At 45.7% G+C, this 22976-nt stretch overlaps 1 protein-coding gene and 1 long non-coding RNA gene across 5 annotated transcripts in view; one reads left to right on the top strand and one right to left on the bottom strand.

The window, feature by feature from the left end:
• Positions 1 to 12242, bottom strand: part of CORO1C (coronin 1C) — a 79520-nt gene extending 67278 nt beyond the window's left edge. Inside the window, exon 1 of one of the 3 annotated variants that reach the window (XM_044990182.1) lies at positions 12157 to 12242. Coding sequence is in view for 1 of the 3 variants with exons in the window: in XM_044990180.1 (XP_044846115.1) it covers positions 9742 to 11191 (1450 nt within the window). In the remaining 2 variants the exon portion in view is untranslated. Of the gene's footprint in view, positions 1 to 1840; positions 2144 to 9741; positions 11248 to 12156 lie in introns of those variants that run through there. The other 2 variants (XM_044990180.1, XM_044990181.1) reach the window with 2 other exon arrangements.
• LOC123351056 lies at positions 1993 to 21072 on the top strand. 2 transcript variants are annotated; one of them, XR_006573914.1, is made up of 5 exons: positions 1993 to 3329; positions 5462 to 5652; positions 8286 to 8373; positions 20316 to 20407; positions 20992 to 21072. It is a non-coding gene; the product is annotated as an uncharacterized LOC123351056 (long non-coding RNA). The 2 variants fall into 2 exon arrangements; XR_006573915.1 differs by lacking the exons at positions 20316 to 20407; positions 20992 to 21072 and adding an exon at positions 14940 to 15029 and having other exon boundaries at positions 1995 to 3329.
• The last annotated feature ends 1904 nt before the right edge of the window (positions 21073 to 22976 follow it).

Genomic DNA, 22976 nt, shown 5'->3' with positions numbered 1-22976 from the left:
ATAAAGCAGAAATTGGGACCAACAATTGACACCCCTTTAATTCCAATCTTTCACTTGGCAGCATCCACAGAAAGTACCTTTTGGTAAGGGAATAACACCCAAGGGACACTCTTCACATAGTTTTGTGCTTTCCTTGGCTTTCAAGAGGATTTAGAATAGGCATCAATATGGCATGACATCTACTACATCAACACAATACAACATAAGCTTAAGGAAAATGTCCTAACACTTGATCATCTCTCTCCCTCTATGACATTACACAGCAGCAACAAAAGAGTCTTCCACAGGGTGACATACACGTTATGCAGAGTTGACTAATACCTCCGCTTGTACATAGTCGTCAATTTGAAGAACAAAAGAATCAGATTTCTTCTCACATACTAATATATGTCATCCCTTAAGCCTGATGTACGTATGTCTCAGAATGCATCATCATAAGCAAACTGCAATGCAAAACTCATGTGTGAAAGATGTACAGGGGGAAAAAGGCTGGACTTTCTACCAAGAGGGGCCAAGGTTGTGTGTCCAATTTTTTAAATCAAGACTGGATGTTTTTTCTAGAAGATATGCTTAGGAATTTTGGGCAAGTTCTACAGCCTGCCTTATACAACTCCAACTAGATCACAATGGTCCCTTCTGGCCTTGGACTCTAGGAGTTTATGAATTTGCATCTCATAGTCCTTTCTTTCTTAAAGAAACACTCATTCTCCTTCTCTCCTCCATGAGGAAAGTCAGAAATCAAACTGCCAAGTCTCACTTATCTATACAAAGCCTTCATTGTGAATTAATTTTAAGTAATATTTTATTGCATCTCTCTTGGGGAGAAAGATTCTGCTGTGCGTTCAATGAGATGTTTAAAAGCTCATTGACACTTTTCAGAAATCTCCCCTATTCAGAACCTCCACAGGGCCACTTAGCTGTGACAGCATCCCACCTTTAAATATGGGAAGATCTTCAATAATCACAGCTAGACCAGCCTGGCCTGCAGTGAGGATGCACGCAGAAAGATCTCATTCAATTTCAGCAGCAAATATTAAGCATCTCATTTATCAGAGCTCAGTCTCCAAAAACCTCCCTTTGTTTCCCTTGGTCAGCAGAGAACCTACATCCCCTTGTTTGTCCCTGCTATTAGCCATTCCCAGCTTTGTCCTTATAATACATATTAAACCCGGTGCTTTGCCTCAGCACATACAGTATCGGTCTCCTCCCTCACCCATCACAGTAGAGTGAACGCTCCTAAAGCCCCCAACCCATAGAGACACAGACAGCTCCAGCCCCAGCCCGCCCCCATTTGCAACCTGTTTAAACACCAAACCCTTACACGCCTCTGGCTCCTAGCCCACCCCAACAAACCCATCCAGCTTCCCCGGCCCCCGCAGCCAGCGATCACCCCACCAGCCCCTAGGCAGCCCTAGCATTCCCCCCAAGCCTTCACCTTCTCACTCAGCTCCCTCTGCCCCACCCGGCACCCACACCCGGCTCCCAGCTCCCGCCCCCAGATCTCTCTGCCCCAGCCAGGCACCCACACCCGGCTCCCAGCTCCCGCCCCCAGATCTCTCTGCCCCAGCCAGCTCCCACACCCGGGACCCGGCTCCCTCTTCCCCACCCGGCACCCACACCCGGCTCCCAGCTCCCGCCCCCAGATCTCTCTGCCCCAGCCAGCACCCACACCCGGCTCCCAGCTCCCGCCCCCAGATCTCTCTGCCCCAGCCAGCTCCCACACCCGGCTCCCAGCTCCCGCCCCCAGATCTCTCTGCCCCAGCCAGCTCCCACACCCGGGACCCGGCTCCCCACCCTGCTCCATGCAGCAGCGCCCATCCTGCCCTCGCGCCCCACTCACCGCACAGTGCCCGCCCGCCCGCGCGCCGCGCACCAGGATCCCGCGCTACGTCCGCTCCTCAGCCCAGCGGAGCCGCCTCCTGCCGCCGCCCGATTCCGACTGACCACGGCGTGGGGGGGCGGGGGGCAGCGCCGACACAGGCCCCGCCCCCGAGTCCGGACACGCCCCTTTCCGCACACACGAGCCCCGCCTCTCAGGCCCGGACGGACACAGAGCGGCAGCCCGAACAGCCAATCGCAGCGCGGGGCGGCCACACTGCGGGCGCAGGGAACGCTGCTGCCCCACCCCCACCGGGCTGGCGCGCCAGCGGGGCGGAGCCAGGCAGCAACCCCTCCCCCCCCCGGGCCTCCCTTCGCCTCAGAGACCCGGCAGCCGCCACCTGCCGACCCAGCCGGTGCCCTCTGCTCCGCCAGGAGGGGCCGGGGCCCACCCGGGCGGGCCAGCTCTGCTGCCAGGCCGCCCCCTCACAGACTCCGCCCCCGCCTCGCGGCGCCCAACCGCCACCCCCGGCGTGCTGGGCCCTGCCCGGCCGCCCGCCGGCCGGGTTCCGGCCCGTCACTACAGCAACAGAAATAGTAGCTGGCAGGTGCACCACAGCAAGGGACACAAAGCGGGGGGGGGGGGGAGACGCGCACCCCATGGCAATGGACGCGCACCCCGGAGGAGCAACGGACGCGCACCCAAGGGCGATGGACGCGCACCCCATGGCAATGGATGTGCACCCGGGAGCAATGGACATGGACATGCACGCCGGAGGAGGGACGGACGCGCACCTAAGGGCGATGGACGCGCACCCCATGGCGATGGATGTGCACCCGGGAGCAATGGACATGGACATGCACCCCGGAGGAGGGACGGACGCGCACCTGGGACCGATGGTCATACACCTCCCATGGCAATGGATGCGCGCACACAGAAGCGATGGATATGTGCCTATAAGAGCAATGACTGCACACCAAGGAGGGACACACACACACGGGATCACTATTAAAGGGACACGTGGGCCCCAGTCCTGTGGGCATCTTCTTACTTTTAGGGGCATCACTGTGAACAACTGTGTACCCATGCCACTCCCTCGCTGCTGCCATGTTTGCATGCAATAACCCCCATAACTGGACCCATGCTTGTAACTATCCAAACCTGACAGACCAGTGCATAGAATCCAGTACACACACCCAGCAAAGTGAACGATTAAAATAATTGACACATTCTACATTAAAAGAAAATTTAACTCCATTAGTAATTCTACTTGGTTTTGCCCTATACAACGTTGCAGGCATGTTAAATTCTTGATATGGTGGCTGAGGAAGTAGCTTTCTATCAAATCGAGTCAAAATAAACTGATCTGAGAGATGCTCACAGATCCCAAATGACTATTGGATAACACTTTGCAGTGAGAAACAAGGAAGCCAGCTGTCTTAAAACCCAAAGATTTCCTCCTCCTGGCCTTAAAATAAATCCACATTTGTTGAATGTTGGCATCACTTAGGTACAGAACTTTTATCTCTGTTGTTCAATGAAATAACCTAGAATAGAGATTTACTAGATCAACACTACTGACTTCAGTGCAGACAAACAACAACATAATGTAACTTCCAAGGTTTTATTTTTCTGTTACTGCAAGGCACACTATGCGTAGACAAATTATGGTGTTTACATTGCTCACCTTGCTCAGAATGCTTCCAAAACAAAAGACCAATTTGGGCTCCTTATATCATTGGAAAATATTGACCAAATTTGGCTGCTTACAATTAGACACAAATAAGTGATTTGATTTTCAGAAGGGCTGACCACCCAGTTCTCATTAACATCACTCAAGTTTGAAAAATGTCCCCCAATTCACTGATGGCACTGGGATAAGAACACTGTAAAATAAAGTGGTCCATTTTGTGCCACATCTTACAGACCCCAGGAGTTTTATTTGTAAACGATATACATGGCACATGACAGATAAAGGTGTAAGACACGCAAAGAGAGTCTCAGCAGAGACAAATTTATCACAGCTCCTGCTGGCTTGGCTAGGTCACAGTTGGCAGAAACCCCAGGGGATACAGTAGCTGCAAATCAAAACAAACAAATATATAAAACCTGACAAAAGTTTAACCACAGCTTCAGTAAGTGGAAAGGTCTCCCTCATTGTAAACACCACCACATTGCTAATACAGTAGCTACTCCACTGAAAAAATAGGTTTAAAATTGGGTGCATCCCTGCTGTGAGCTGCCTTCAGTGTCTTAACAGTTTGGGAGCAAGATCTTGCTTCTGAAATCCAGCCTAGCACATTTCTCCTACACTCTCATCCACAAAAATCCCTTAATCATCAAAAATAAGAAACATTAAGAAAGCAATTTAGCACTACCTAAGTAATATTGCAGCTAATTTTTTCATCTTAGAAGATCTGAATTGTGATTCATATTTTCCACACACAACTGACTTGGTGAAGGACAAACACAGTGAGTCAGCGGTAGAGATGGGTCTAGAACCTGGGCATCTTGGCTGCCGGTCCCCTTGCTATAAATCTGCTAGGAAACATACACCTGAGTTGCTTTGCCAATCACTGGGCTATAACAGCTACTTTTATAGCACACTACACAACAGGGTAGGTAGCACAGGAAGTGAATAAGAATTTTTCATCCCTGTAGTTCTCAGTTGGACATTTCAGATAAGGAGGATGTAATGAACCCAGCTGAAATTTGGTCACCCTGTCTCTTAAAAAACTGCCATGGTATTTTCAATGACCACAACTAACGGGGCCCGTTTTACAGTTCAACCAAAAGACACTGTAACACAGTTTCCCCCGAAACCAGGCTGCAACATTCACTGAGTACTGACTTAGAAGGAAGGAAGACACCTATCAATCCTCAGCATCATTTCCTCTAGCATCTAGATGGGAAAGGGCCAAATATCACCCAAATTCTGACCTAGGACAATGAGCTGGTTAGGTCTTGGTATGGCTGCAGACATGCCGAGACATCGTAAACCTTTATAGACTGTCTTCATCAAAGTATAGAAAAATAAGTATAAGATTATATAAATTCTTCAATTCCCTTCAGGGCAGTCATCTTCACTATTTGTAGGCTAACATGATTCTAACTAGCGTGTTGCTTTTACAATTACAAAGCATATCAATATTAGCCTGACAATATATCTATCAAAAATATTTTTTAAACATCACATTAAAGGTTGATTTTCCGCCAATGAAATTTATGTTTTATTAGTAAATTAGTGTAGCTAAAAGGATTACACAAGAGAGTTTATATTCCTAAATCATCTCACCACTACCAGGATGACTAGAAATTTAACTTTACACGCTGGCATGTGACAAAAGGGATGTATAGAATTCCTTCAAGTTGAGCTGTTCGCAGTTTTATCTACCCCTCCTCCCTTGCCTCCCACACATGCTCCAAATGATAAATCCTGTAATTTCTTTGCGGAAAGGGAGCAGAGCGAATCATCCATCCTCACACTAACCCCTGACTCTGAAAGCCATGTCAGTTGCTAAATTTAGCTAACTTGCAAATACGTATCTATTCTAACAGCACAATAATCATGCTATTTTGTTCACGCGAATATCTCAAAGTGCTTTACAAGTAATTAATTTGCTATGCCTCACTGCTTTACAGGTGGAGAAACTGAAGCATGGAAAGGTATATGGTCCACCCTTCACTAATGGCTCTGGTGCTCAACACTTCTGAAAAAAATCAAACCATAAGTGACTTGGCCCAAGGTTAATGGCAGAACTAGGAACAGATCCCAGGAGTCTTGACTCCCAGTCTCCTGCTCTAACCATTCTATCTACTCCATCCTAATAAGGGTATGTATGTGTTGGTGTTTTAAGGGGAAAACCTACATTTAAAGGAAAACTATATAGTACAGATTATTTGCTTGAGGGACATAACTAGCTCCCGTCTTTCTCAGGTGTATACTGCATGTACAGTGTTCCAAGGGGGCAGGTAGTGGCAGAACAGCTGCAACGCCCTACTGCATCTTCAGCTGAGGAGAACTTTTATTTGGCCTTTTTACCTTGCTGAGGGTAATTGTATACTTGGGCTTGCCCATTGGTGGGAAGGATGGATTGGTGTCTGCATGTACTCTTGAACAGATGACCAACATATCAACCCAGTGGTTCAGAACTGGTAGCGTTATACATCAAGGATGAATTTGGCACAAACACTTCAATATGCTTAGACCTCATGGGCTGAATTTTCTCCCTGCTAAGTATATTCTAAATGAAGAAAACTGCTTTACAGTGGGTTTAGGGAGCTCAGCAATTTAAAGTCCTGTTATTTTGCAGCTTAACTTCTGAGTCACACAAAATATGCCAGACATGATAGTTTAGCTTGAGCACTTCCTGATTACAGATGTCCCAGGTTATACATCTTTCCAGGACATTTGCAATGGTTTAGTTATTTACTTTTTAAAGCAGTGGTTCTCAACCTTTCCAGAATACTGTACCCCTTTCAGGAGTCTGAAGCCCGAGCCCCCTGTCCAGGGCTGAAGCATGTAACTGAGCTACACAGGACCCCCTGTGGCATAAAGCCCAAAGCAATAGCCCTGCTTGCCACCACCAATGCTGACTGCACTTAAGACCGCCCTGCCCAAACCTGTCCTGTGACCCCTGTGAGATTCACAATTTCCCAGGTTGAGAAACACTGATCTAGATGGGTTGACATACCCCCTACAAGACCTCTGTGTACCCCGGGTTGAGAATTACTGTTTTAAACCATGTTAATTCAGTATAAACAAAATGACATTTCAACAACATGAAGACTCAGATTGGAGGACACATCAGGCCATTCCACCTTTAACTCGTGCTATTATACCTCTTCCTTCCTCAAAACAGCATGATTTACATACATGGACAAATTCAGCACTGGTGCAGCTGAGTGCCACTCTCACTGAAATAAATGATACAACTTTATATTTCCCTATATTTTAGGGGCTTATGTTACCCTTTAGAGTTATTTAAATACAGGGATCATTTTTTGTCTTTAATACAGAGAAACCTGAAATGGTTGTAATTTAGGAAACAAAATAATTCTCACTCTGTGTAGCAGCATTAGATCTCTCTTCATAAGCTGTGGTCTTTAGTATACAGTAGATATGTTATATCAAATGGTGAGGATAGCTTCATTAAAGTGATTAAACAGCCTTATTTTGAGGGGGCATTTCAGTTCTTGTCCTATGTTCAGGAGCAGCCAAGATAAAACAGTATACAACAGCTCTTGAATGTGGTAGAACAGCTATGCATCTCAATGAAACACTGTCCTGTGGTGATCTCTTCCCCAGACCTAGCTGAGCATTTGTTCAGTGAGAGAGAGAGAAACCTCTTTTGTTTGGCCTCATGATTCATTCAGTTCTTGGCCAGAAAGGGGAGCTATAGAATTATGCAATGACGATAATAATAACTAGCACAATATAAGAGTCTGATCTGATTAAAAAAGGGGATTCAGGAGTGTGCACAATAGTGTGTGTCCTTCAGGACAGGGAAGGAGGATGAATGTGTGGATTAAAGCACAGGACTGGGAGTCATGAGTGCTGGGTTTTATTCCCAGCTCTGCTACTGCTCTGCTGCATGACCTTGGGCATGTCCCTTCACCTCTCTGTGACTTCGTTTTCCAGGTGTAAAGTGGGGATAATAATACTGACCTGCTTTACAAGGGTGTTATGACAGTCTGTTGCGGTGAATGGAGTGATATAATTAATGCATTGCTTGTAAGGGGAAATGCTAGGATGGAAAGTACTGTAGAGTGCAAAGTACCAATAAACAGAGTATTAGTAATTGTGTTCAGGGTAGTTATTAATGAAAGACTATTGTTCCAAATCACTTACAAGTACATTCTATAAAAAGGCTTTATATTATGCACATACACAATTGTGTAATATATTACTCACAATATTTATCTACAGATATATATATAGAGAGAGAGAGAGAGAGAGAGAGTTTCAGTATATTTTTGTTTCACCTTCTCCATTGTAGTGGTTTGTTCAAGATTTATTTTTCCTTTTTATAATGTTTCAGTCCTAATTCCTAATTAAAATGTTAGGACACTAAATAAAAAAGCTGCAATTAATTGCAACAGATGGGGTTTTCTTTGTTGCCTGTCTCAGACGTAGCAGATGATTAACTATAAAGAGGCAGGCCAGAAAGAAGAACCAAAAAAAAAAGAGAGAGAGAGAGAGAGAGGAGAAAAAGCAGAATTCTATCTATGAAATGAATAACTTGGGACCAATATTTCCTCTTGTGTTAAATAGTAAAAAGAATTCAGCCGAGCTCTGCATTGTAAACACAGGCTTTTGGAAATGAGCAGTAATGTGCAGATTTAACAGTATTATTCCTGTAGCATTTCTTGTTATATTTGTCACATTTGAAACTTACATCCTGATTATTCAACCTATTTTGAATTCTTTTGTCATCTCCTCCCTTTTCACTCACTTCTGTTAAAGGTCCCATTACAAAAGCTGCAAGAGAGTCAGAAAAAGGAGATGAATGCAGCCAAAATCCTTGCCATCAGCCTGGGCCTGCTGGGGTCAGGTGGGTGCATTTCTTTTAAATATTAATTCCTCTGTGTGTTTATTTTTGGTTTTGGAACAGTTAGATCATGAACATGGCACAATGGAGGGCCACTATTCCATATCCATAGCTAAAACTAGTGTTCCTGTAAGACAACTTACTGCATCTACCAGCAGTTTCTGTTCCCCAAAATGCTGATGTAAACATTATTTCAGAATGAATTTAAAAGCCAGATGCTCCATACTCCTTAGTTAGATAAAACTCCCATGGAGTGGTGGATTGGGTCTTTAAACCCAAGTGCCCTGAGAGGGATCAGTATCAGGGATGCTTGGTGTACTTAACCCAAGTCTTTCGAGTTGTTGATAATTTGCAGTTAATACACATTTCATTTTGCACCTATTTGTTTGATATTTTCCCTGGAACCTGGCATGATGTGGCTATAAACACTAAACCATTACTTCCCAAGAGTATGAGCTTGTTCTCCCCTGCTTTGTACCTCGTTCCCATTCTGATTCAGGTTTCCACCCTTTAAGTGACAATATAACGTGCAAGGCGGGGGGGAGGGGGGGAGATCCAGACCTATTTTTAAATTAAACATTTATTAATTGAAAAATATTCAAGGTTAACATAGATTTCCAATGTCTTAAAATGTGACTTTTCCCCATAGGAAAATGTACAATAACCCATCAGATCATCAGTAGTCTGGTTATATGAACTATGCAGCATAGGTCTACAACACACCTACAAACATACGTCTTTACTTTTAGTTTGATGTCTGTCTAACCCAGGTCTGTTTTTACACTTTTACTGGTTTCATTTTAACAATGTAAGCTTGCCCACAGCTTCAGGCTAGTATAGCCTTACTCCTCAAGAGAGCAATACAGCCAAGTCACACCACAAGAGTAAAAGAACCTAAGGGAAAAAACTGCATCTTATATCAACAGAAGTAAATTAATCAAAATATTGGTTCAGCGAGACAGTAGCAAGTTTGAACATGGGGAAGTGAATGAAAGAACAGCAGCAAAGAGCATGTAGTTGATGAAGAGCACTATATAAGAGCTAGGTATTATTATTCAGTGAAACCTTTGTATAGCAAAGCCCCCTTTTCACAAAACAACTTAACTGTAAGTGGCAGTTTTACTAAACTCTGCATTGAAACAATTTCGGATTTTCACTCTACCTTACTATAGAGGTTTGCTAGATCCCAGTTTGCTATGTGTTGCTCAGGTAGCTATTTCTTGAAGGGGGTCACCAACACATTTCATCAGACTCATCTTAGCCTGGAACCACCACCTGTGGTTTATTTTAAACTGAGCACTGCAATCCAAAGCTATAAACACAGAGAAGTATTCTGAAATCCTGCCCCCCCGCAGAGTTGCCACGGCTCACCTTTTCTGGCTGTACTGTGCGGAGGTGCTGATGCTTTGCCTTCTGCAGACTTCTGCCTTTCAAAAGTTTTCTTCACATCTGCAACTTTAAGCACTTTTTCATCCTCTGGATTTTCCTCCCTCTTTGGCTCCTGCTGAGCTGGGCCCCCTCCTGGGATACTTTCTCCAATGACTTTAGTTGCACTATCTGGAAATGTAGCTTCTGGCTGGTTTTTGCTAGAAGTAGCCCTATCATGTGGTTTCTGTAGCACCTCTGACATTGTTACAGTCTCACTGAAACTCACAGCCAGACCAGTTTGTAACCCGGTTGAAGGGGCTTTTGAGGAGTTTTGCTGGCTGTTTGAATCAGATACCACTGAATCTGCCTCACTTCTGAGGTCTTCTCCACTCTCAGGGTGAAGGACCTGGCTGTCATTCTCTCTCGAATCTCCAGCAACCAGAGCACAATTCGAAATTGCTGATACCATTATCTCAAGTCTCTTCACTACCTGCTTATCTTTATCAAGCTTTCCTGCTGGATCCTTTTCACCAGTTTGACCATTGGGGCAATGGTCTGCAGAGCTTTCAGTCAGAGAGGAAAAATTAACTGTCTGCCTAAAGTTTCCACCTAGATTGCTGCTTTCCCAAAGGGTATGTGAAGCAGATTGCACTGTTCTGGTCTCTTTGCTTTGCAATGTACAATCCATCACCATGGCTTTTTGCTCCCTGCTATCTGACCTGCTCTGGATGCTGGGTTTATTTTCCTCCGAGGGAGAGTTCAGTGTCAGCTTGTTAACTTGTCTGCTCTCTATGCTACTTTCTGAGTCCGACCGGCTTATCTGCTTCTTCAGTGTTCCTTGAAAAGTGTTGATCATATTTACACTTCCAGCTGCAGCCTGCTCTGTCCCTTGATAACTTTCCTGGTGGCTGGCATTTCTCCGGATCAGAGGCAACTTGTACTCTGTCATTTCCTTTCTCCCTTCAGGTTCCATGTGGACAAATGGGTTAATTTCTCCCTCTTGGCTGGAGATACTGATTTCAGCTTTCTCCAGCCTATAAACAGTGTTTGCCTTCCTGCTTTCAGCCTCATCTCCCAAACACCGCTGTTCAAACTGCATTTCAAACACCTCTGAAGAGACTTCACCTTCCAGACCTTTCCCACCTGCTTTGGTCACGGTTCGCTTTTTAGAGCATGACTCCTCTGCCATCAGTCCCTGGGTCCCTCTCTCACACACTCCTCTGCTTATCTGTAACTTCTTGGTGGAAACATGCACATCATAATCAGTGCCCTTGGGCTCATCTCTCTCCGTTTGGAGTCCCAGGCCCTCATAGCCAACTTGCTTCTTACTCAACAAAACATAATCTTCGCACTTCATCTTGGAGGTTTTGCTGGAGGGAGGAGAGTCTCTCCTTCTCATCTTACCTTTGTCATCAAGTAAATATCCAGAGCGGCGCCAGGTAGAGGCTTCCATCACTAGCAGCTCAGTGCTTTTAATCACTTATCCAAATGCTTTGAAACGGACAGACTGAGCTCTCTCCCCACTTTGGGTCTCCCCAGAGTTTTCACCACCACCTTCTCTTTATTTCACTCCTCAATGAGACTGGACGCAGCTTGGAAACCTCCATTACTAGGTTATGGGAACCAGCATTATTCAGAATCACAGATGCCAGAGGTGGAAAACACATATTGAGACGATGGAGTCCGTTCTCTGTGGCAGGGCAGGATGTCGGCTCCTGATGATGGAGGGGGTCAGGATTGATATTACACTTGACGTTCGCCAGACTTATCTTACCTGAGCAGGCACAACTACATCCAAAGTCCACTGGCTTCTAATTTGTTGGTGCATAACACTTGACATGCAGGATTTGCTATATATCTGTGTTCTCCTCCAGTTAATCTCCCTCTTTCCCCCAACTGTGATAGTAATTTCTGGCGATTCCCTATGGTTTCCCTTTGGTGGCTGATCTTGCTGCAATCCCCACAGCTGTTTTCATGGTTATTTATAGTCACATAATTTGTTGTTGTTCATCTGTGCTGGATCATCTTCTGTCAACTGTTCTGTGGCTTTTATAGAGATCTTGGCAATATATGTCCACACCCCAGGTTCATTTTCTAGTGCTTTAACATGAGCCTCTGTCACAAACCCCTTCTACCCAAATGCTTCTTCCTTGGAAGCTGATGCTGGGACCTTGGTCTGGATCGCAGCGTACTTGGGAAAGATACTGTATACACAAAGTATTTAGGGCAGAGACAGATTGGCTGGAATTATCTGCAGGAATATGTTATTGTTAAGTGAATTACTGTGTCATCAAAGTATTCCAGAGATAAACAGAGACGCCCAATACCATCCTCAGAAATAAGATTCCATTAAGAGACTAAAAAACACACAACTTATCAAAAAAACCTTACTAAAGTTTTGGGCATTGCTAAACAAACCTTCATGCAGAAAGTTCCTCTCTCCAGATTACAGTTCTGCCAAACAAGTGCCTGTAAACTCTCTTGAGAATGAGGCAGGAGGGAGGGGAAGGAGAGATTTTTAAAGAGTCCTAACCATTTATATACAGTCCCAAATGCCTGACATTTTCACTAATGGTGAACATGGCATGCCACCAATGACCTACTTCCCTCCCATAGGCTCTCCCCAGCTCTTTGCCTTTTAGGGTGTGCTAAGTGTCGGGCTTCTCTATTTGTATCTCACTCAGAATCGCAAGTGGGAATATTAAAAAAGCACTAGAAATACATCAGTCCCATAGCTGTGTGAGCAACTGTGCATTATGCATACAGAACTCTCTCCATATCTCTCAACAGTTACTTGCCGACGTGGTATATTCAGTCTATGGCTGGGCAAGGCTGAGACTTATATGTTCTGTCCTCCTTGTCTGTGCCTATTTACTGCTGGAGGCTAAGCCGAAGAGCAGGGTAGAGGTACCTCTGAAAGTCGGCCAAATGCAAACACGAGTGGTCTGGAAATAGGGCCCCAAGATATGTTTATTTAACTGTGGAAGTTCAGGGGAATTTTTAAAAATGATTTAAGTGCTGGCAAAAGGTGCCAGATTGACAGGTCTGGAGACTGCAATCCTGAGTTTATCCCCAGATCAGGCACAGGTCAGGGAAAGCTTCCCCCACATGGGCACCTGCCACCAGCTTTGCTCCTCACCTGCAGGGATCAGTTCTAGAAGCAGGAGCACAGCTAGTTCTTCATGTCCCTTTTAATCTTTGGCCTCGGAGCTGAAACTGCCAATGAGAGGGCCAGTTAGTGCCAGTGACTTCTGCAAGGTGGCCACTTGTCCACTAGGACCTGAAACAAAGATGTCCCACCCCCTTTACACAAGCCACCCGACAGCCATCAAAAGTAATAACTTCCCGTCACCGCCATCCCAAGCCAGATCTGAACCAATGACCTAGAAGTGAAAGGCTCCATTATCCACATCATCATCATCAGCCCCTTGCACCAGCTAGCCCCACTGTGGGGAACAGCATCAGCACACAGTGAAACAAAACACAGCATAACACTGGGCATTCTACATCCACAGCAAGGCTGCCCAAAACAAACAACTGCCCTACTTTGGGGTCACACGCTGAGTGCTGCAAAAGAGTCTGCAGCAGTGTTTTCAATCTACACACTTTGAACAACACTGTGTCACCATTCCTTCAGGTGCAGGAGCTGCTGCCAGCCCTCTCCTGAGCAGAGGATTTAAACGGGTCTCTCAGTTGGTTTGAATATCCTCCCTCTCCCCCATTCCCACCCCAACTTCACTTTTGGAGCACTATTTGGAGAAAGTAGGTGGTGGGGTGACAAGCCTTAAGGCCAGGCTGCTTCCTGTCAACGTAAAGACATCAGATTCATATGTATTTGCCTTTGTCATGACACTTACTTCCATCCGAAGGGCCATGCCTATGGTGCTGACTGTTTTCCACCCAGCCATGCATGCTCCATCCCTAAAACATTTGCAAGCCCTGTCCTTTTCCTGTCCCCAATTTCTCAAAAGTACTAAAGCCATAGAGCTCCCAGTAGAATAATAGATGCTGCTTGGGAAGTGGGGTTTTATATCTCTTCCTACCATAAACAGGAGATAACATATCCATGTATTGGCTAGATCTACACAGTTGTTTTATTACCCCTAGAACTGATTTCAGATCTGCACAATAAGATGAATACAGCTTGATGCTTTAAACTCAGGGAAGAAGGACTAGTGTTGTCTGCAGCTTCCTAGGGATGATGGGAAGTTTACACAAAACAAACATTTCCAGCTGAATTTGCAAAGCAACTCCCTGCAAGATGAACCCCATTGTCCTAAAGCCTTATGATCAATGTGTCACAAGCCAAGTGACATTATGACATAACATCGAGCGTCCTCTATCGAGGACCTTTCACATCAAGTGTTTTATTTCAAAGAGTTCTTCATCAAGCACCTGGCAGACTCTGACAAGGGCTCCTGTGATGTGAGCCAGTGGCTGCCCGTTAAATCTGTGCATAAAAGGACATTGTTATTGCAGTGACTTTGCCTCCCCATGGTTGGAAAATTCACTGTAGCGCACAGGGCAGCAGTGAAATACTTTTACGGACTATGCTACACGCCAGGCGAGGGCTGAGGCTGGCACAGATTGGCCAAGCTACTCATCGGCTGTCAGACCACTTGCTTACCCAACTAGCTTCCCAAAGCTGGAGCAATAAGCAGAGGTGTTAGCAATTTGAGATCTGTATACACATGCTGGCCGAGGGCTCTTCCATCCCCATTCTGCCCACAGCGTAATCAGCAATACACATTGGGCAGTCAGAGACTGCAAGTGACAGGCTCATAAAAGGCTCCATAAAGAACAAGATCAGCTCATCACCATAAACAGGGCCCAGTGTATCTTGGGATTTCATGACCTTGCAATTTGCTGCAGAAACCCACCCCTTGCCTCAGAACTCTGATGCCAAATCTAAGCTGCCATTTAGAAGAACATTTACATGTCTAGCCCTTATGGCTGCCAAGGAAGCTGTCTAAATGTGACCGGAGTGTAAATCGATACAGCGTCGTCTTCATGAGTCTGCAGACAGCTTGAAACTAGTAATCGGCAAAGAGGAGGAGGCTGCCCTGTTCATTGCAATGGGTTGTTAACCCAGAAACTTAATTGTGGTCATTGCCATGTTGATATAGTTAGCTATTTCACTACTATATTTTCTGCCTCATCTTTATCCCACAATCCCATACCACCTTCCCATTTTTCTACAGGTTCCAAAAGCTCCAAGTGTCCCTCTATGCAGCTGCCAGAGCCTCCAGCTTCTCCCTGACAACTTCTACAAAACTGCTGTGCATTGAGGAAGTGGTTAGGGCACTAGCTTAGGACTTCAGAGATCCAGGTTCAATTCCCTGCTCTGCCACAAACTTCCTATGTGACCTTGGGCAGATCACTTAATCTATCCATGCCTCAGTTTCTCCATCTATGAAAAGGGGATAAAAGCAAGTCCTTATCTAAGTGGGGGTGTTTGAGGACAAATACAGTAAAAGTTGTGAGGTGAGCACGATACCCAGTATATAGTTGTTTCCTCTGTTTTAAAAAAAGAAAACATTTGGAACAAAAAAGTGCTCCTCAAGCTAGAGAATACGAAATCTTAAGTGTCCTTTTTCTCAAACATACAATAACCTGACTCGTGGCAAAAATGGAAAATCTACAAGCCCAGTGAAATAAAGTGAATTTGAGTAACACCACATAGCATGAGGGATACTCAACAGATGGGCCAAGGATGGAACAGCCCGTGGGGACTGATTCTGCCTCTTGCCAGCTGTGATCTTTACAAATCAGGACTAAGGCATGTTGGCAGGGGTCAGCATGCGAGGGAAGCTTGCCCTGCTGCTACCATGCTTTACTCATTCATGGATAGAGGACATCCAAGCTGGCACCACCACAGCAATCTGCCATGGTCTCCGCCACACATGGTCCAAGGGTGGAGCATGCACTCTCCTTCCCCCAATGTCAGCTGCAGTCTGTTCTGCGGGGGGATGGTGTGGAATCTTGCCCCCACCCATCTATGCCCGGTTTGGCTCAGGGAGCACAAGGACTAGGAATGTGGCTACATTTTTACTCCCTCTCCCCTCCCATTGCTCACCCAGCAGAACTAGTCACATCCCAGAGCGTTTATTTACTTGTTTCATGTACTGCTTCCAGGAGCAGGGGCAATGAAAACCAAGACAAATCTTAACACCCCGTGAGAGCTAAATCAAAACCACCAGCTTGTTTCCCCTTATTGCAGTGCCCTCCCTAGAACGGTAACAAAATCATGCCAAACAGCCCCAGACATCACCACGTGGTCTTCTAGGCACCTCAGCTGAGGAGAGGAAGGTCTAACATGGTTCGATGGCTGGAAGTTGAAGCTAGACAAACTCAGACTGGAAAGAAGGTGTAAATTTTTACCAGTGAGAGTAATTATGTGTTGGAACAATTTACCAAGGGTGGTGGTGGATTCCCCGTAACTGACAATTCTGCTTTAGGAATTATTATGGGGCAATTCTCTGGCCTGCGCTATACAGGAGGTCTGACCAGATGAGGCCAGTGGTCCTTTCTGGCCTTGGACTAGTCATCCCCCTGCCCTTGCCTGGTCCTAATATACCAGTGTGTTCACCACATTCAAGTTTATTAAAACAGTTACTAGCTTTGCTTTCATAGCTACAGATGTCAACATATCCAGGGTGACACAAAAAGGTTTATAACTAGGAGTAATGGGATTGAAATAAGCAAGGAAAATATAGGCTGAACATCAGGAAAAATGTGCTAACTCCTCAGACCCATTCCCACTGTGCAATAGCCTCCTGAGGGAAGTGATGGAAAGCCCCAATCAGCTGAATCATTTAAAACAAACTGAACAGATTCCTAGAAAACATACCACAAGGAACAAACAATCCTGCGGTGCCTGGGATCAGGGTGGTGGGGAGTGGGCTACGTGACCCAATCAGAGATTTCCCATCTCTAATTTCGATTATAGCATTTGGTCGATGAAGACTAATGGACCACCAGGGACACACGGTAAGCGGAGGAGACTTCAATTTATGTTGTTCTGGTGTTGTTTCACATTCTTCCAGGTATCACAGCGAGAGGGAAGTTAAGGGAATGTTCCATTCAGGCCACTTTACATATTGACCCCGTCACACACTGGGTATTGCTCTCCTTAGGTGTTTTATGTTCAAGCAGCACAATTTGGGAACAAGCCTAGAAATAAATTCCATGCCAGTCATCAAAAACAGACGGAATTTGTGTTGCTCCAGATGTTGTCTGGTTTTGCCATGGCAACATCATAACAGAATATAACTTTCAATCATAACAAGAAAAAAATATTAACTTACCGGCAGTAGTAGCAAGGACTTTCATCAGGTTTCTAGTCCTGTCTCGCAATGGCTGCTTAGAAATTACTTTTATGTGTAAAAGCCTAAAGAGGCAAACCTTCAAGCAGCATCTGAATCAAGGCATTCAGCACATCTTTGGAGACCAAAGAGGAGCCAGGGAAGTTTTTTTCCAGGATTAATGTAATGAGAACGTTTGGGTTAATCAGTAAATAACCAAGAACTCAGAGCTCCTTCACGTACAGACACCTGCTTCCACATGGTTTTGCTGAGAGATGGAGGTCAGGGCTGGGGACCCAGAAGCACATATACAGGGAAAGCTGTTGTTTTTCAGAACTGCAGGGCTGATTTTCAGAAGACCCAACACACCCAACTCAAAGTGAATTCAGTGGGAGTCAGGCCCTTGTGTGTAAAAACTGAATACAAGTTGTTCCCTGGAGCATTAGTTTTCCTATGAGCGTCAGCATGTGAGTATGTTTGGGCAAATCATAAAAGGCCTTGACAAAAAGCCAAGAACTCCCCACCGAGCACACACCGTACAGTTTCTGTCTTCATCCCTAAAACTGGACATCTACGGTGTCATTGGAGGATTCTTGCTTACAGTAGAGGGACACTTTACAGACAGATGTGGGTCTCATTAGATATACTCACACATGCACTGCTCTGCGAGGGCCGGAAGCTGACTTGACAGCTGCCACACAAAGAGCTATGGTACAAGCCAGGCTCCCGGGGTAGACAGAGGGATTAGGATGGAGGATTGTACTTCCACAGGATGAAATATTTTATTCTGATCTAAAGAGAAATGCAAAAATATCAAGAAGGTCAGGAACTGTGGCAGGGCTGTAAAAACCTTATTTACCGATAACCTCATTCTCAGGACTTCAGTTCAGAGAATTTTGCTTCCTTTATTATCAATCACGTGTAGTATGGTAGTGGCTAAGGGCTAACCCAAAGCCAGCCATGGTGCCAGGTGCTGCACAAACACAGAGTAGCTGACATCCCATCCTGGGAGCCTGCAATCTAAACAGACCCAGCAGACCCTGGGTGGGGGATGGGGTAGAACACACCAGCAGAGTGAATTATGGAATGGTGGCAAATGTCATGTTAGTGCCACCATTTTTCTTGGGTGGGGAGGGTTTGGTTAGGAGGGGATCAGCTAGAGGCAAGGGAGAGGGGCTGAAGGGAGACAGGGCAGGGGCGAAGAGACTGGGGGCAGGATGGAGAACACAGCCAGTCAGCACAGGGCAGTTGGGGAGTGCAAAGCAGCGCAGCAGGCAGACTGTGTTGTACTGAGCTGTCTCTCTTCCCTGGGATCAGCTTTCTGCTGCTCTCCCCTTCCCAGCACTCAGGCAGGGTTTTATGCCCATGTAGCACACCCTCCCTCCACCCCCTTGCAGGGCTCTGCCTTTCCCTCCTAGTCCCTCCAACAGGCCTACCCCGTCTTTCAGGAGGCTTTGTCACGTTGTGGTCTCTAGTCCCAAGAAAACAAAAACAACAGGGTCTGCTGCCCCTCCCAGGCTACCCTTCAGCCTTGCTCACTGGTGGAGGGACTTTCTCCCTGGAGGCCCAGCTCTGATCCGAGCTGCTGAGCCTGAGGGCTTCCTCCCTGGACCCCTTCCCCCAGTCTGCCACCAAGCCATCTGCCTGGGGAGTGTGGGAAGGTAGACTTTTCCCAGGCCTGCCCTAGCAGCCTCCTTCTCCCCTGCCACTCTCTCTATTCATGGCCAGGCCCAGGAGACAAACCATCCTCCTGCAGCTCCCCTCCCCAGCCCTTTATGGAAACTGAACCACCTGATCCCTGGGCCATCAGGATCAGTTTAGGGGGCAGGGTGGTAGCTGCTCATCCCAGGCCCGGCTAAGCCCTACTCTCCTTAAAGGGCCAGCCAGCCTGTGACAATTGCCTTCTCAGATTTTCATTACGAGGGGTTCCCTGTTTGGCATTAAACACTGGTTTTTCATCTAGCTATTCCATGGCTCTCTCCTTCTGTGGGCTGAATGGTTATGAGAAAACAGTTCGCCCCTGAAGGCCGTGTTTTCATAGCTGCAGAGATTTCCACTCAGGTCCTCCTGGTAGGGCTCTAGCTCTAATTCTGTTTGTACTGCAATTTCGTTTAGTCCATCAAATCAGCAGCAAATGCTGACACAGCTAGGTCGCCCGCTCTGCTCTGCTGCAGTGTGGACCAACAAAGTAGTCTCACCACCACACCACTGCACTGTGCAGATTGTGACAGTAGTTCTTGTGATGCAGACATGGCCACTAGGAACTGACCTGAGACCACCAATTCCTTTCACATAAGCTGCTGAGCAGCTGTCATGTGGCAATGACTTTCAGCCCCCATTGACCTGGGCCAGCATCAAATCCATGACCTAGACAGGACAGTCTTCATGTTTTGTTACTAGTCCTGAGCCATTCAGCCACCCACAAAGACAGAAAAATTATCTAATTGAATTCAAACATCTAAAATAAATACAAGGCTTGGATCATTAGAGAATCAAAAATCAAGATGTTTTCCTGGGTGGTACATTTCCCCCCGTTGCTAAATATGAAAGCAGCCAATTTCTGCTCTGTTTAACTCTACAGCAATCACACTGCCTTCACCTTTTCCTTGTGTTTCCCCAATAATCTGGAGTGAGCACAATTCAGACAAATACCAGGCAGCAACCATGGGGGCCTGTGCAAAGAGTTTCAAAAGCAACAAATAGGAAAAGGAACCAGCCATAAAAGAAACACAAGTTTCACAAGGGTGGGCATGGATGTCAATAGTTCAGAATAAAAAATTAATCAAAGATCCTCAGTCTGGCCTAGACAGTCATTTCCCATCAGCTCTAAGACATTTGACCTTAACCTGGCACATTCAGACAAGAATGGGAATTTACCCCAGTGGCTGCTCTCCAAGCATGCCAGATGGCCTTCTCCAACACTGGATATTTTCCTCTCCTTTCGTAACACTGACTAACGATGAGGCACCAAGAGACTGAATTAATGTCCTCATTACCTGCATATACATAGAATGACTATGGGTAACCAACAACCAGCCGGTCACATACGTGGGAGCAGAGCTAATGCAGGTCCAAGAAAAGATGTGTTCAGTGCATACCTTGATCTTATGTCACTACTTAACTAGGAACAATTGACTGGTAGGAAAAAGTTATGCAAAGGGCAGCTGAAGATAAGAATCCACACATGGTATAATTCTCAAAAGGTAGCCCAGTTTTATGGGCCATTAGTCTTGACAGCATCCTAAAATGTGTCCTATCCCTGTTTAAATACAGCCTGTATCAGACCACAATGGATCTCGGAGTTATTTGTGGGGTACACATTGCCTCGATGCCCACCTTTGCACAACCCTTCAGCAATGACTTGGGTAAGTTCAGTGGCCCACTTTGGAGCCATCTTCATTTGCTGGCTGAGAGCAGAATTTAGCTCATAATGACACCAGTGCTGGGGCTCATTCACTTAGTGGAGAGCTGTCTTTAGTCCTGTTTACTTGACAGAGAGCTCCCACCTCTTGTAAAAATATCCATGGGAAGGGCTCAGCTTTCGAGGCATTGTTTTCTTCACTGCCCAGTTATCACCAAAAATGGACTTTCTTCCTCCTCCATTTAAACTGAAACTATACTAGGCTGTAGGGGCCTGGGACTGGTGTCAAATGATCCAAGGCCAAATTCCCTTTTCATTTACATCTGTGTAAATCTGAAGTAATGCCACCAAAGTCAATGGAGCCACTCTAGAGTGATGCTGGCGTTAGTGAGAACGGAATGTAATCAGCATGAAACCTACAAGGACTGACCATTCTGTCAGGCAGGTGGTGAAGGAGAGAAGGGGGAAAATTCTTAAGCAAAATCAACACACAGTCTCACCCCCTAGAAGTGTAATAAAAATCCACAGTGCTCGCTCTCTCTTACTCACTCACATACAACTTGTAAATTCTCTCTGTCTCTCCTCCAGGCTCCCAAGAACTGGCCACAGTTCTTTCTACAGATTCCAGGGCTTGGCTATGCTACCTATCCATACAGGCACAGCTCCCCCAGGTGGTGAATTCTTCTCCAGTGGGCTCATCTTTCTCCCACAGGTCACTAGCATAGTTGAAAAGCGTGCCATTTGGCTAAACAAAGAAGCCAAATCCATGTGGCTGTACGAAGAGCTGTGGTTCCAGGATGATACTTTATAAACCCATAAAGTGCGAACAGGTTTGAAATATTTCCTGTATCCCCTCCTGTCCCCAATCTCTCTGCAGAGAATAGCTGTGTGTGTTAATATTTGAACCAAACCATCACTTGCATGACACCAAGCTCCAGAGAGGCTTAAAGGTGTTGGATGCCTGACTCATTTCAATGACTTCCCAGCCTACACTTTTCACACTTAGTATTTTGAGGAGTTGGCAAATTAATGTTGGCGAGAGATTAAAATACATGTGGAAGTGTCAATTATTTCCCAGCATCCTCACAGCATCTTAGCACTAACTGGGGCTTGCGTGGGCAGCCTCTGCTGAAGGACCCCATGGGTTATGGAGACGAGCTCCTCTTTGAAGCTCTCCCGGAGGTCAGTGAAACCAACTGGCAGTGCAGTGTGGGGTTCAGGCCTGTGTTGGCACTGCCCATGCTCCTCCCGACCAATGGCTAAATGACAGATGCCAATCTCCTGTTAAATCAGAGCTGAATCCATTTTTAAAATGTAATTTTAAAACAATACTTCTTGGGGTTAACGACTTTCTCCCAGACAATTAGCAAGTATGCCAAAGCTGAAGAACATCCTCAGCCTGTGCTTTGTTACTCTGCCAAGGTAAACACTGACATTTTCTTCCCCGAAGCAGCTTAGAGAGCAAGAACAATTCCAGGCAGTTACTAGATTCCTTAAAGGCACAAGAGACAGATGCTCATTGTTTGCCTTTAAAGGCAAAATTTGGTGAATACATTGGAAGGGCTGATCCTACGTCCTATGGAACTTTGGTCTGGAGCAGAGTTGACTCATCACGAAAAAGGCTTCATTTTCCCAGTTACATCTTGTAACTTACAATTAATCTGCTTTAATGCTAGTTATTTGTTCTTTGAAGGAAACATTAAAACCCAGGTTTCGACTCACTACGTCAGCTAGGAGTTAAAGAGCCCACTGCACTGTCAGATAATGCCATGTATCCTCTCAAATAAAAAAATGCTCCCGTGCTGTGGACAAAATATCGCTTAGCATGTAATAGCTGCTGCATTTGCCTGCACAGACACCATGCTATTGGCATTCAACTCACTACTGGGTAAGATGCTTTGAGATGCTCAGAGTCTGAAAGAGTTTCCTTAAATCCAGACTCCAGTCTCAAAAAAATCTACTGCCATTGTATATTTAATTCTTGTTCCTCTTCCATTAAACAGATGTTTATTTTTATTTCAAATAACCCCCTCCCTGCAAAAAGAAACTAAAAAAGACTTGCAGCCCACGTTCAGACTTTATTTCCAAAAATTAAATAAATGGGATTAAATAAACCCAGCAAACAAAGGGATAAACATTCTCCAAGCTAAAAGACAGCAAGTCACTGGGAGATGAGAGTCAAATGCTGATGCTAAAACCTCTTCACAGTGAAGAATATTGGCGAAACTGCACCATGAGCTTGGAGAAGCTGCACCATAAACCAGTTACCTCAGCATTGCTAGGTCATCTCAAGGACCAATTTCTTTTGGACCTCTGGGGTCTGCTGCCTCTCTAACCCAGTCCCCATTTTTTTATCTCCCCCTGGGCTCTGCACTCCCTGGGTCAGGTGATTCAGGAAGAAAGCAAGTCACTGGTGTAACGAAATCTTACTAAGGCCAAATTCAGACTGTATGTCAATAGGCACAGTTCTCCCTTGGCTAAACTCAGCAGTGGTACCGTAAGAGGCACAACAGCTGAAGGTGGCACAGGTTGTAAGCATGCTCCAATCTGATTTCGGTGATTGTAAAACACAA

Source organism: Mauremys mutica, chromosome 16, assembly GCF_020497125.1.
Source record: "Mauremys mutica isolate MM-2020 ecotype Southern chromosome 16, ASM2049712v1, whole genome shotgun sequence".
Classification (NCBI taxonomy): domain Eukaryota; kingdom Metazoa; phylum Chordata; order Testudines; family Geoemydidae; genus Mauremys; species Mauremys mutica.
The sequence above is the reverse complement of the archived record's forward strand: the minus strand, read 5'-3'. Positions and strand labels throughout refer to the sequence as shown.